The 14,514-nt window shown below is 53.4% G+C and overlaps 1 protein-coding gene across 8 annotated transcripts in view; it reads right to left on the bottom strand.

Moving 5' to 3' along the window:
- The window catches only part of GLT1D1 (glycosyltransferase 1 domain containing 1), a 92,760-nt gene extending 78,519 nt beyond the window's left edge, over positions 1–14,241 (bottom strand). Inside the window, exon 1 of one of the 8 annotated variants that reach the window (XM_032309563.1) lies at positions 13,936–14,241. In XM_032309563.1, the coding sequence (XP_032165454.1) occupies positions 13,936–14,054 (119 nt within the window). In that variant the 5' untranslated portion in view covers positions 14,055–14,241. Of the gene's footprint in view, positions 1–3,389; positions 4,252–13,935 lie in introns of those variants that run through there. The other 7 variants (XM_032309562.1, XM_032309561.1, XM_032309559.1 and 4 more) reach the window with 7 other exon arrangements.
- Between the last annotated feature and the right edge of the window lie 273 nt (positions 14,242–14,514).

Here is a 14,514-nt window from a genome sequence, read left to right as displayed (position 1 = left end):
TCCAGCCCCAGATCCCTCGGACGTGCAAGCCGGCTGTGAGGCAGGGCAGCCCTGACCCACAGGCCACTCTCCCTTGAATAAAGGGCATCGAACTCTACTAAATTGCTGTGGTTCTGTCACTTGGCACTCTCCATTCAACAGCCAAGCCCTGCCTGCCATACTTCTGCACTTGTCAGGCCCAAACGCTCCCTCCTCTGTCCCCGCAGTCCACCCTTCAAAACACAGCTCAAAGGGCCCTCTTGAAAACTAGATCGTTTTTGGTGGCTTAATTCTGTTCGTGGCACCAAACCGTAGGTCCCAGATGACAGGGCTCCTGCCCACATCTCCAGCCACGTCTACACACCGCACCCAGAGCGGGGTTTGTCTCGGCAGAACTGACATTTCAGGCTGCATCAGTCTCCACCGTGGGGGCCATCCTGGACACTGTCAGGGGTCTACTGGCACCCCCGACCTCTACCCAAGAGATGCCAGGGGCCCCTCACGCCCAGTGTGACAACCAAAATGGTCTCTTGACACTGCCCAGTGTACCCCGGGGGCAAAATCATTCCTCCTGCCTCCGTACATCCTTCCGGCCTCGGACGCCACAGAGTCACTCATCCAGTGCACCGGACACTGCTAACGCTGCACAAGCCGGGCCTGGAAGGATCTGCTCCCCCCTTGACCCCACCTGCTGTCCCTTCACCCAAGACACCCAGCCGCCCTCCACACCAACCCACGCCCGCCTGGCCAGTGAAGGGCCGGGGTAGCACGAAACACTCATGTTTACCGAGTGCACACTAGGTACCCGGCCCTGCTGTAAAACACTGAAAACGTAGGAACGCATGTTTGATTTTTCTAACAAACCTGTGAGGCAGATCCCAGCAGTGTCCCCTCCTCATGGATAAGAACACTGAGCTGCCGAGCGTTTACAGAGCCTGGCTTCACCTCAGCTGCTGGGGGCCCGCGTGTGAAGGCGGGAAGCTGTACTCCGAAGCTCGCGCTTTCCTTAGTTTGTGATGCCCAAAGGTCTCTGCCCGCCTCTCGCCTGGGATGGGCCCCTGCCTACATGCTCCCGGAGCCCCTGGACCTCCCTATCGGCGTACGTCACAATTCTGCAATGCTGTTTCCGAACTGGGTCTTAGTTTACATCTATAAACAGATACCCAAGGATGGACCTGCTTCATCTGTTTTTTTAATTTTATTTTAAAGATTTTATTTATGTATCGACAGAGAGCGAGCGAGCCAGAGAGCACAAGCAGGGGGAGCGGGAGAGGGAGAGGCAGACTTCCCGCTGAGCAGGGAGCCCAGTTCGAGACTTGATCTCAGGATCCTCAGATCATGATCTGAGCCAATGGTAGACGCTTAACCAAAGGAGCCACCCAGGCGCCCCCATTTCTTCTTTTTGAAAACCCAGTATTATCTAACTCACACCCCCTCTTCTGCTATACTGAAGGGAAGCCCAATCTTCTTCACTTGGGGGGCTCCCTGTCCCATGGCCTGGGGTCACTTGAAGGCCAGAGGGGTCTTGGGCAGGGAACAGGTATGTGGATGCTCTAGCTCCAGGAGAACGTCTGTCACCAAGGGAACCTCCGTTCCCCTCCTGTTCCAGGACAGCTGGCATTCTTTCCTCAGAGCGCCTCGGTTTTCACAGGCCCTAAGATGTCTTTGGCAACCTTGGAGTCTTCCTTTTCTGCATTACCTCCAGAGCGAAAGGGGGACAAGGCTGGCTCTGAAGCAACCAGAGCACAAAGAGCCCTTGTTGTCATGCTTTGGGCGCAGTCAGGAAGACAAAGGACAAGCAGCACAAGGGGCCTGCACAGTCCCCACAGCCATGTTGCCTACTCCTAATGGCCCTCTGGTGGGGGCCGCCGGGGGACCTTTGGAATATTGGGGTTCGTACGTACAGTTCACATCCGGAGCAAAACATTAAAGAGTTGCTTTCTCTAATGGGAAAGCAACCCTCACCCTTCCCAGCACTGGCCCCCCAGACGCGCTAGATTCCAGACAGCCTGGCCTTCTGGTTCTTGGGCTTGCCAACCTCGGTCTGGCCTCAGAACCTGCACTCTGGCTTGTCCTCGCTCCAGAACAATCCTCCCAGACTGGGAGTGCCTTAACTGGCACTCATCACCGCCTGAAACTGCCTCCTTTAATTCTGTGGACTCCCACAGCGCTCTCCCTGCTGAAATGTTTTCCTCGGAGCAGAGGCCACAGGGCACCTCCTCCCTCCGTGAGCCTATGAGAAAACGCAGGGGCACTGAAATTAAAGTGAAGGTAAACCTGTATGATGAAAATCCTCATTGTGAAATCCTAATTGTAAACCTCTGAAAACTAATTTATCCTCTAACAGTCATTGCCACATACGATCTGGAGGAGAACTGTAACACCCTTTAGTGGGAAGGGACATTAAAGGCTTTGCCCCAATCACTCATTTTAATGATAGGGAAGCAGACCAAGAGAGGGGAAGTAAGTTGAGAAATTTCATGAAGCAAGTCAGTTAAAAACAAAACAAAACTCTCCATCAAGCTTTAGGCACCAATCTGCTCCAGGCCTGCCCTGAGGGGCTTCCGTAGAGAGAGCAGACAAAAAGAACACAACTAAGCATTTGACAGGACTGCTGCAGCCCAAGTGCTGAGAAGGACAAGGAGGATGGGACACGGAATGCTGGGAGCCGAGGGGGGCCCCGGAGGGCAGGGCCCACCTGGAGGAGGAGGGAGCGCTGGCCTGTTTGATGCCCGCTGGGCCTGGAATCCCTCCCCGGCCCCCCAGCTTAATGGGACCCTCCTGTGCACTCAGGATTCCAAGCAAATGTCACTTAATTAGGGAGGCCTCCCCGGGGCTCTGACCCCAAACAGCCCCTAACCCTGTTAAGTTATACACATGGCCTATGTCACAGCAGACATCCCTGCATTTTTGCTCTCTCCGCCGCACGGCAATGTAAGGTCACACAGACCGGACTGCGGTTCTCCTTGCGAAGTCCCCAAGCCTAGGGTGCTCCTAATACACAGAAAGCACCAGCGACCACAGGTGTAAAAGACGTGCGCACAGAGCAGCCCGGCAGCCCCTGGAGCGCTTTCTTTCCACCGTCCTGCCCCAGTGCCGGTTCCTAAGCGGGGTTCCCCCCCACCCCCGCCCCCGACAACCCCAGGGGCTGGTGTGGGCGCATGAGGACAGCCGCATCCAGGCGTGGCCAGGGCACCGGCCTGGGGCTGGGTCCTGCGCTCCCACCGTCCCCACCTCCCCGCGCCCCCGCGGGCCGCAGGCCCTGCTGCTGCCTTTCCGCGCCCGCACAGGCCCCTGCGCGCCAGCCCGTCCGTTTGGGCGCGCGGTCCCGGAGGCCGGGTGGCCCCCCCCCCCCCCCCCCCGATACCCCGCGCTCACATCGCGGATGCTCTGCCGGCGCCTGCACCTACCGGATGCGCTCCGCCGTGACGGCGTTGCCTGTGTGCCTCCGCAGCACCGCCAGGAACAGGAGCCGCATGCCGCCGCTGTCCCCGCCAGGGCCCAGCCATGGACCGCCCGCGGCCGCCGCCGACCAGGCCCGGGGGCGGGAGCGCGGACCGAGGGGGAGGGGCGGGGACACGGAGGAGCCCGAGAAGGGGACGGGGCGGGAGCCTGGGCGGCGGCGGGCGGTGGCACTGGGTCGGTCCCGCCCGCCGCTCCCAAGGCCGCGCCCGCACTCGCCGGTTCTGGAACGGGGTTCCGGCGCGCGGGGAGCTGGGGGCAGGACGAGACGCGAGACAGCTCCCACGGGATCAGCACCAGGGTTCCCGCCCATGGGAGCCAGAAGAGATCACTGGTGGACTCTCAAGGCTCCAAGGGAGAGGGTGGGTCCACTCCCATGGGGACCAGGCCGTAGCTCCGCTCCCGCGGGGACTAGCGCCAAAGGTAATTTGGGTCCCCTCCCACAGGGACCAGCAGCAAGGGTGACTGCAGAGGCCCCCTCGGGAACCACCAATGGCCTTCCATTCACACCAGGGTGGTCAGTCTGCCCCCCAGGTATCAGGACCAGGGTCTTGAAAAACCAGCGATGTGTCCAACTTAAGTCAGCATTTCCACAATGCACAAGCTAGATCGGAGGAGGAGCTGTCCACTCCACATGTGCGAAAAGATACACAGGGGCCTTTGAAGATTCCTAAGCTTGTCTGAGCCCAAGTTGACTCCAGTGGAGCAGCACTAAACTGGAAACGGTTGGCAGGAGAGCGGGGAGGTAGAGGAAGGGCCTTCACACAAAAGATGCCAGAGCAAAGAAAGTATGTTATTGAGGTGGCTCCCGCTGAAAGCCGGGTCGGCTGTGTGTGATTGGTTGTGCTGACGTGTCAACTTCCTAACCGTCACCTTGAGGCACTGGCAGAGTTCTTTTCTCTGCCTGAGTATAGCAGCACCCAGTGTTAGAGCCCCATCAGCCCGGGGGCCTCCCGTTCAGTCTAACAGCCCGGGCCTAGACTCTTCCGTGCACCACAGCGCTGACGGGCTCACTTCGCCGCCTCCACCATCTCCATCTGAATGCGAAGGAGAAACTGACGTTTATGTCTGGCTGCACTGTCACTACGGACCCAGGCTTCTAAGTCCAGCATCCCAGTGTCTGGCCTCTGTTCTCAACACAGCCATGAGGCGCAGCATGCCTGCTGCAGCCCCAGCCATCACGTTCACATTCCAGGCAAGGAGCAAGGCCCGGCACAAGGGTGCACCCAAAACGGCGCACTGAAGAGCTCTTCCTGGCATGTGACACAGCCAAGGCCTTTCTCTTAAGGTGTACGTGACCACATCTTCCGTCCCCGCAGCCAGGCAACTACAGTCTGTCAGCTGGGCGCACTGCCGCCCTGGGGCAAGTGGCAGTCACTGAGAACACGGTTCTAGGGATTTGGACGTGGACATCTCTTCTTCGAGCCAACCACTCTACTCACTAACTGGCCCATTTCAGAAGTGAGTGTGTGTGTGAAGGCCCGGCCTCCCACACAGGGGACTACTTCTTCCCCACTTCTACAGCCGGGGTTCTCTGACCCCAGACGGTCCCGTTCTGCGTCATCGGCAGCAGCCAGCGCTTCCCTCCGCCTGGGTCTTCACACGGGCTCCAACTTCCAGGGGCTTGGGAAGAGGTTGTGGAGAGAAGGCACTCGGTAGATGTTTGCAGAGGGACCTCCCCGAATAAGGCACTGCTGTGAAATTTTATTCCTATGATAATGCAGTTCTGATGCTTTAACGGAAGTCAGCGCTGCAACAGGATTTGCTGCAGAAATTCACTTTTATTGGATTTTTCTGGAATACACCTGCTCTGTAAGAGGTTCTGACAGATCTTTGAGGGCCCATTACTTTATTCATTCATTGCTTCAGTTTACCCATTTATAAGACAAAAAAGACAGTATATAGTATCATAGCTAATTAGTTCGTTTTGGTGAAGTCTTTTATGACTCTCCCAAACAGGTAATAGAAAAGGGTACAAAGACAAATGTGTTACTGTGGGATAATATGGAAATAATTACGGGGGGTGGGTGGCAACTAGAACAGAAAAGGTTGTAAGCATCTCAGTATTTCTCCAGATGCTTCTAACATAAGGGTCTTAAAATATATGTAAAGCAAAATCTGCTTTTTCTTTCATCACAGTGTTCGCTCAGACTATTTCTCTAGTTCACGGCACCACGGAAAATGAAAGCTTATTATCTCCCCTGCATAAAAGTGATAGCATTTCAGGGGAGAGCACCCTGGGCATATTGAATTTAGAAACGGCTTATGATAAAAAATCAGCACCTGACATCTTTTTTTCCCATTTTTTTTTTTTTGCCTTCATGACATTAACAAGTGGTGCACTCTCCTTCTCTTTTTCTAGCAGATTCCAATCTCTGCGCCATTACTCTTCCCCACCATAGTACTGAGAACTACAAATATTGGGGGGGGGGAAGGAGAGAGAGAGGCGGAGAGCGCTTTCTAAAGACAGAGACAGAGGCAGAGGCAGAACTGCCGCCCTCTCCTCCGTCCTTCGCTGACAGCACACGGATGTGACCACACACAAGAGCGAGCTGTTGGTCTAAAGTAACTAGTTTCTTCCAGCCTTGCTTAGGGAACATGGTCAACCAGAACTAAACAATTTTCCCTTTGAGCTTTCGGCAAAAAAGCGAGCCTTCCTTCCCACTGCTGTGCTGAATGTGGGGCATACGGGGTTCTTAACTCTACAGCGCAAGGACTCACATCCCAGAGCTCTCATCACTGCCAAATGGGCCAGGACACCTGACAGCTCTGGTGCAGCTCACTTCGCCGCCTCCACCATCTCCACCTGAATGTGTAGGAGAAACTGTACTCTATGTCTGACTGCACCGTCACCACGGACCCAGGCTTCCAAGTCCAGCATCCCAGTGTCTGGCCTCTGTTCTCAACATGCCATAAGGTGCAGCACGGTTCTAATAATGCGAGAGACAAAGGTCCCATTGTTGCGCATTAAGAGGTTGGCTAGAAGGAAGATACAGTAACAACCTGTTGTACGTGCTGACCTGTACCTACTCTTTTAAACTTCTCTCTCTTTTTTTTTTAAAGATTTAACTCGAGAGAGTGAGCGAGTACATGACCAGGGGAAGGGGCAGAGGGAGGAAGAGGAAATCTCAAGGCAATTCCCCACGGAGCACAGAGCCTGATGCAGGGCTCGATCTCACCACTCTGAGATCATGACCTGAGCCCAAATCAAGAGTCAGACGCTCAACCGACTGAGCCCCCCAGGTGCTACTTTTTCATTTATTTTTATTAAACACTCACATATGATTAACACATACAGATAAAACAGAATTTAAACACCACACAGAATCCCACTGCCCTCAAGACTTTGGTCTCGAGTTTTTCCAGACTGGATGGATGGACGGAACCGTGGTGCCCATCACGCAGCTGGCGGCGTCCTGCGCACTCTGCGGCGACCCTCTGTCAGTGCGTCCTGAGGACTCTGCGGCGACCCTCCGTCAGTGCTCCCTCCAGCCCTGGGGCAGGTACCACTGCTGTCGGCACTTCACAGACGGAGAAAGGGAGATTCGAGAAGGTGTACGTCTCCCAAAGCGGCGCGGACAGTGCGGCCTCTGCGGTCCTTCAGCTCTGCTCTACAGACCAGGGCACAGCACCTTGTCGGTGACAGCTTGCATTGCTTTGTGTCTGTCACTTTGTTACTAAAAGTAAAAATGCTTTATATGGGTCTTTTGTCATTGTTATTATTTGCTCTTCTTTTCAGACTTAATCATCATGGTAGGCATTTTTCCTCCTTTGGTGAGTAAAGTGACAGACGTTTATTTATAAGCAAGGACACAGACAAAGCTCTCAGGAGTGAGGGGTCCCGACAGGGCTGCCCGCGGCAGGCAATGTTCTAACATGGCCCCAAGAGCGCCAGCCTCCTGATGGGCGCCTTCTTCCAGGTACTCAATCAAATGCCCGTCCAGACGATGAAGTGAAGAGAATTGTAAATGACATTTCCAAATCCGTTGCTCTTAGAATAGGGAGGTCGTCCAGGGTGAGTCTTACCCAGTCACTGAAAGGCGCTGGAAGCTCCTTGATGTCTCCTGGCCTCCGCCGTCCGGGGGCCTCTGCTGCTAGAACTGGGGCCAAAGGCGGCCGGGTGCACGGAGTGCCGGGGGGCTTTCCCGGCTGAGAGCAGCCGCAGGTGCCAGCCAGCAGGAAGCGGCCCCTCTACTCCCCGCCTCACAGAGCTATGTTCGGCCACAATCACAGGAGCCACAAAGAAGTCCAGATGGGGCCTCGGCCCGGCCCGCACCTTCACTTCTGCTCTGAGACCCGGAGCTGGGAACCACTCGGTCATGCTCCGCCCCGAGGCTCACACAGCTGTGAGCGGACACACTCCGGTCTTGCCTGAGCCCCACAAAGCTGTGGCAATTTGTTTTGCAACCGTAGAAATGAACACGATGTATCTTGAATGTGTTTCCACCTCAGAATCTGGTATCATCTGAATGTACCCATGCACTATAATCGATGCCTTGCTGTTTCCCATCTTTTGGCTATTTTAAGTAACCCAGCCATGAACATTTTTTTTTTTTGAGATTTTATTTATTTATTTGACACAGAGAGAGAGATCACAAGTAGACAGAGCAGCAGGCAGAGAGAATGGGGGAAGCAGGCTCCCTGCTAAGCAGAGAGCCCGATGTGGGACTCGATCCCAGCACCCTGGGATCATGACCTGAGCCGAAAGCAGAGGTTTAACCCACTGAGCCACCCAGTTGTCCCTGCCGTGAACATTTTATACTAAGTCTCTGCACACATTTCTAAATTCCCAACAGTGGCGCTGCACATTCAGAGTGTGGACAAACGTGGTTTTGATATGAACAGCCCACTGCTAGAACCCTCGTACGGAATTTACCAGTTCATTGACCGCTTACAAGTACGCTCACTTCACTGCCCGACAATTGCCAACAAGGACTATTTTTCAGTTCAAGTGACGTGTCCCCTCTTTTTGCATTTTTACATTACTGGCGTAATTTGGCTTTGTTTCCCCCGAAGGGCACTGCCCCCATGTGTGTGCATCGCACGTATATGACTGCTTGCACTAGCTGAAACTTCTCCACTTGCAAAGGACTGAAAGTCACAACTGCTTAACCAGAAAGGAAGTCATGGGCTCACAACTGAAATGTCCAGGAAATAAAGCTACTTTAGGTGATGGGCAGAACCTGGACCCAGAACACGTCTTTTCCAAACAAGGTCTTTCTCTCTCCATCCCTACCTTTTTCTGAGTTGTTTCATTCCTGAGTTTTACAAGATGGCCCATGTCAACTCTAGGCTTGTATCTTTAGAATTACAACGCGAGCAGAAAGAACAGTTCAGGGCGCCTGGGTGGCTCAGTGGGTTAAGCCTCTGCCTTCGGCCCTGAGATCATGACCTGAGCTCAGCAGGGAGCCTGCTTCCCTCCTCTCTCTGCCTGCTGCTCTGCCTGCTTGTGATCTCCCTCTCTCTGTCAAATAAATAAACAAAATCTTTAAAAATATGAGCTCAAAATTCAGAATCTAAAAAAAAAAAAAAAAAAAAAAAAGGAATAGTTCATTCCTGGTTCTCCAGAGTAAGACAAGGGACTGGCTATGATTAGACCAAACTGTGTCACGGACCCATCTTTGAGCCAATCACGGTACTCGACAGATGGTATCTGGCCGCTGGATGGGCTTCGGTCACATGACCATGACCAGAGCCAGCCCAGGGGCCAGCCGGGCCTGCCTGCACCACCCCAGGAGCCGAAAAGCATGTAGCACGTGTCTGTGGCAGAAGGAATGCTGAGCAGCACCAGAGGAGCGCTCTCTTCTACGACGCCCATCCACTTGGCCAGCGTTACTTACTGGATGTTTACCCAAGAATTCCCATAAGAGTCCTAAGAACTTCTAAAACAAAGATATTAACTTTGTCATACATATTTCAAATATTTTTTAAGTTTGCTGCCAAACCTTTTTTAGGCAAGTAAGTTTTAAGTCTTTACGTAGCCAAATTAATTAATGTTTTCTGTTATGGCTTATGGCTTTGGTGTTAGGCTTAGGAAAGCATTTCCTGCCCTGAGGTTTTCTATTTGCCAATAGTTTCGTGTCACGCTTTTGATATTTTTTATTTTCATGTGGTAATATTTGACCCATCTGGAACTTATGCTGGTCTGAAACACAAAGCCTGTTTCTCCCGTGTGTACAGTCGCTCACCCCACCAGAATTCACTGGATAATCCCTTCTTTTCTCCATGCGTCGGACACGCTGTGTCGTTTCACACACGCTTTAGTGCCCACTCTGAGTTCACCTCCACAGACCTCTTCTGTAAGGCCCAATCCAAAAGCGAACAGGCTGCAGGGGCCGACTGTTGTAGGACTACAACACAGACAGAGACGTTTACCTGGAACTGTGAGGGAGGGAGTCGAGAGGGAACGGGCAGGTGCCGCCCCACGTCTTGCACTTTTTTCAAATGGAAGGAAGCCAAAGTGCCGTTTCGATCGCCTGCCCTCTCTCGTCCCTCCCCCTTTCTGCTGGTGAAGGCCTGCCTGGTGCAGATGTCTCACTGTCCTCTCAAGCCCAGGAGAAAAGGAACCCAAGAAGCAGAGGGTGCTACGCACAAGGGTCAAAGAAAATGAGTGTTTGAAAACAGCAAACCCAAACCCATCTTCTGGGCCACACTCCCCTCCCCGGCAAAAATAAAACACAAGTCATTCTGAGAGGTGAGTTAATTCACACAACAGCAGGTTAATGTGACTCTGTTTTGGGCTCCAGAAAGTAAGGCCTGACTCCATCCCATAGACCGACTGTTTGTACTTCTCGTGTTTTCTGCTTCAACCTACGTGCTCTGCCGACGGAATTGTCACAACAGGGGCTCCCAGAGATAAAGAGAACTTACGACAACTCCGCACCTGAAGAGTCAAGAGACTGAGGGGAGGGCCTGCCTCTAATGCAGCTCAGGCCTCACACCGTGGCCTGGCGCGTAGAGATGATCTAGGCCTGCCACGGTCCCTAGGACGGAACTGCGGGAGCTGAAAAGCAGAAGCATCAGCCACGAGTACGGACACTGAGCGGTCATGACGTGTGGAGAGGGCTGGTGAGTGATGCGCAGATGGCAGAGGACGTCCGTAACGGGCACTTGTGAACCCATGTTTTGAGGAAGCAGAAACTATGAGTAAGCAGACGTAGCTGTAGGGGGCAGCCAGTGATGAGCCCTGCAGATGTGAAATGAGAAGCAGAAATACCATGAAAAAGTTGACAGCCCCTGAAATGTCCTCGGTCCCCACTGGTTTCTGAATTCACTCCATCAGAGAGCATCTCCTCTGGGCTCCGCACTGAGCAGGGACAGGGTGGTGACGGAGAAGGGTCCTGCGTCAGAGCAAACGGTGCATTCCGGTCCACGCCAAAAGCGACCCTGCAGTAAGGTCCTCTTGCCCAGAGGGCCCCTGAGGTGAAAAGACTGCCCACAAACTGTACTTTGTAAGACAACGCTGCCTGTCGTCCAGATGCCAGCGGTATGAGTTAGGTCATTTACTTATTTATTTGAGCTGTAAGGAGACTCCCATGACTGCTTTTAGGAACAGAGGCATCTTCCAAGTATACACCGTAAGATGGTGAGAGTCAACTTCTATCAATGCTTTCAGCGTTATCATGGTTGGAGCTTAGCACAGGGGCTCCAAACACACTGATCGCAAGGGCCAGGCAGAAACTCTAAAAGCAAATTGGAGTGTGAGGAAAAAAATCAGGCTGCCCTCTCTTATTTTCCTGCTTTTTGATACAACCATGACAAGTGGCTTTTGGCTTCAACTAACAGAGAACCCGACACAGTGGCCTAAACAGCTTCAGGTTTCTGATCTTTACTAACTTCTCCCTGATTCCCGACTGTGCCATCCACATCCTCAACTGGTTCATCTCGTGACTGAGACAGCTGCCAGCAGCAATTAGGCCCCTGGGCTTCCGAACTCATGCCCCGTTTGGATGAGTGTCTCCCTGGCAGTCATGGGACAAGAGTCCTTTCTTTTAGGCTGACGGGGCCAATTCATGTCATCTGTGCTCTGCCGGGCCCTGGGGGGATGTCATGTCTTGAATGGTTACAATCTGGGTTTCCAAACCAGACACTGTGAAGAGGCATGAGAGACTAGCATTGTTCCTGAATATTCAGATCGAGAAACACAGATGAAGTTAGCTTCTCCTGAGCTGCGTGGGTAGCTGGGGGGAGCAAGGCGGGGAGACAAATCGAGAGTAGGCAGCCGAGCGAAATCAGGATTCAGTTTGGAAGGAGAGGAGGGTGTGCACTGTCGGACGGAACTTCCTGCAGCAGTGGGGTGATCTATACTGTGCTGTTCACCACGGTAGCCGCCAGTCGCAGGAGGCTATTGGGTACTTGAAATGCGGCTGCTGTGATGGAGGCACAGAACTTTTCCTTTCATTAAACTTGTACTAATTTAAGTTCAAATGGCCACACGTGGCTAGTGGCTACCGCACCAGACAGTGCAGAGAGAGAAAATTTCTCTGCGGTAAGAAAGCAAGACAACAGAGAGTGAGCGGGATTTAAGCTGGAAACCGTACGGCCCACATCAGACAGTGGCCGCTACCTGGTGTTAGGTTATGGCCCCCAGAGAAGACAGGTGTGCTTTCATCTGATGCTGCCTAACAAGCCTGCCCTGAACTTACTGGTTTAAAATAACAAGTATCTCTTTGTTCACGATTCTGCCATCTGGGCGGAGGCTCAGCTGGGCAGTTTCTGCTGGTCTTGCTGCTGGTGACTCGTGTGGCTTCCTTCAGCGGGGAGGTTGGTTGAGGTCATGGGGAACTCCTCTCGACATAGTTGCAGACTCTTCTTCGACACGTGGTCACTCCAGCAAGGTACCCGGACTTTTTATGTGGGGGTTCAGGGCTTCCAAGGCACAAAAGTAAAAGCTACCAGCCCTTGCTAAGGTTCAGGTTCAGACCTGACCCAGATACTCCACCACATTCTCTCTACCTAAGCAAGTCGTAAGCCCACAGCATTTTTTTTTTTTTTTTAAGATTTTATTTAATTATTTGTGTGAGAGAGGGAGAATGAGGAGAGAGATCAGAGGGAGTAGTAGACTCCCCACCACGCAGGGAGCCCGATGTGGCACTCGATCCCAGGATTTGAGGGTCACAACCCAAGCCGAAGGCAGTCACTTAACCAACTGAGCCACCCAGGTGCCTATCCACAGCTGTTCTGTTTTGTTTTGTTTTAAAAATTTTATTTATTTGACAGATCACAAGTAGGTAGAGAGGCAGGTGGGGGGTGGGGGAAGCAGGCTCCCTGCTGAGCGGAGAGCCAGACGCGGGGCTCGATCCCAGGACCCTAAGATCATGACCTGAGGCGAAGGCAGAGGCTTTAATCCACTGAGCCACCCAGGCGCCCCTCCACAGCGGTTCTTAATCCCTTTCACATTCTCTTTACCAAAGCAAGTCATAAGCCCAGAGCAGTTTTTAAAAAAACACTGCAACCAGACCGAAACATTTCTTCCCGCAGGACTGATTTTGCGACTTCATGGTGTCAGAGACAGCAGGGTATACCCGACTTCCTACCCCAGGACCAGGAACTGCTCACAGTGCCTCAGGGTACACCCCTAACTCCGTAACTGCCACACCCACGTCATTCCATTCGCTCTACACTCCTCAGCTGAGATAACCCGACTGAGTTCGTCTGGGCTTCTCCAAGATGGCCCATCTGCACTGAACAGAGCTTCATACTAAACCATCATGTGAACCGACAAATCGCTTCACTTTTACCCCGTTTACTCTGCACTCTGCCGCACAGTATCAGTTTCATCAGTCTTTTAACAAATACTTGTGGAGGTTCTGTCTCATGTTCCAGCCAGAACATGGAAGAAGCACTGCATTGTACCAGGGATTGAGCAAAACCCTTTATTTAAGACTGAGCTCTACTGCCTACCAGGTGTGTGATCTTACAGGGTTTGCCTTTCTTCCGTTAAATTAGGAAACCAATGTATGCTTTAAACCTCAGTTATTAAAAAAAAATAAAATAAAATAAAAATAAAAAAATAAAATAAACACCAGTTATGTCTCATAAAAATTACCACTTAAAAAATCAACAAATACTCACTCAATTCACGTCCACATGTAGTTCCTGTTGGCAGGGGTTGGGCTAGATTATGGGAACACAGTAACGGACAAACAAAATCACAGCTCTCCCAGGTTGGAAGACAGATATTAAGTCAATTCACAAAACACAGGATCATAAATGAACGTGCTGCTGTGAAGAAATCGTGTAGGTACCCTAATGAGGCAGGAAAAGCTTCCGCCCTGTTCTGGAAGGATCCATTAAGCTAACAGCTGAGGACGCTCTGCGCGTTCATGGACCGGGGTCCTATTCTGGCGTCCCATGAGTCCGTCTTTAAATGCCTATTAAGCACCTACTGCGCGCTGGGCTGCCACCACCAGGTGGGGATCGGTCTACGGGTCCCTCATTTAGGAAAATAAACAGGAGAATACGTGCTCCTTCAAGGAAGGACTTCTTACCTACCTGGCAAGCCGACCCTCAGGTCGCGGCTGGCCTCGAGGGCAGAGGGAAGAAGCAATGGTTTCGCAGTAGCCCCGGCATTCCCATGCGGGTCGCGCCGCTGGAAGCCACGCTCCGGCCATTTCTCAGGGACACAGTCACTCCACCACGTGCCGGTCACTGTCGCAGGAGCTGTGGGCGGATAAAGGCGGCGGCACGTGAGAGCAGCCCGGCCACAGCGCAGCTAGGACCCGCGCGGACCCGGACAAGCGGGGAGGGGGCGAAGGGGGGACACACAGGGAAACCGTGGCCGGTGCGGCGGAGAGACAGAGAGAGGGCATCGGGATGGGGGCGGCCGCGCCGGGCTCACAGGGAGCGACACCCGAGCTGCGGGGCGAAGGGCAGCGCGAAGCCGTCCACGGGACGAGGACACGGGCTCTGAGCCTGGCTTCGGGGACGGCGGTCCTGCGACGCGACCCCCGGGAAAGCCTGCAGTGCGGCCGCCAGCGCGGGAGGCGGCAGCCGGCGGCCCGCGGAGGCCAGGGGTGCGGCTCACCGTCCCGGCGCGCACGGGGCAGCCGGCCGCACGGAGCTCAGCCCCGA

Source organism: Mustela erminea, chromosome 13, assembly GCF_009829155.1.
Source record: "Mustela erminea isolate mMusErm1 chromosome 13, mMusErm1.Pri, whole genome shotgun sequence".
Classification (NCBI taxonomy): Eukaryota; Metazoa; Chordata; class Mammalia; order Carnivora; family Mustelidae; genus Mustela; species Mustela erminea.
The sequence above is the reverse complement of the archived record's forward strand: the minus strand, read 5'-3'. Positions and strand labels throughout refer to the sequence as shown.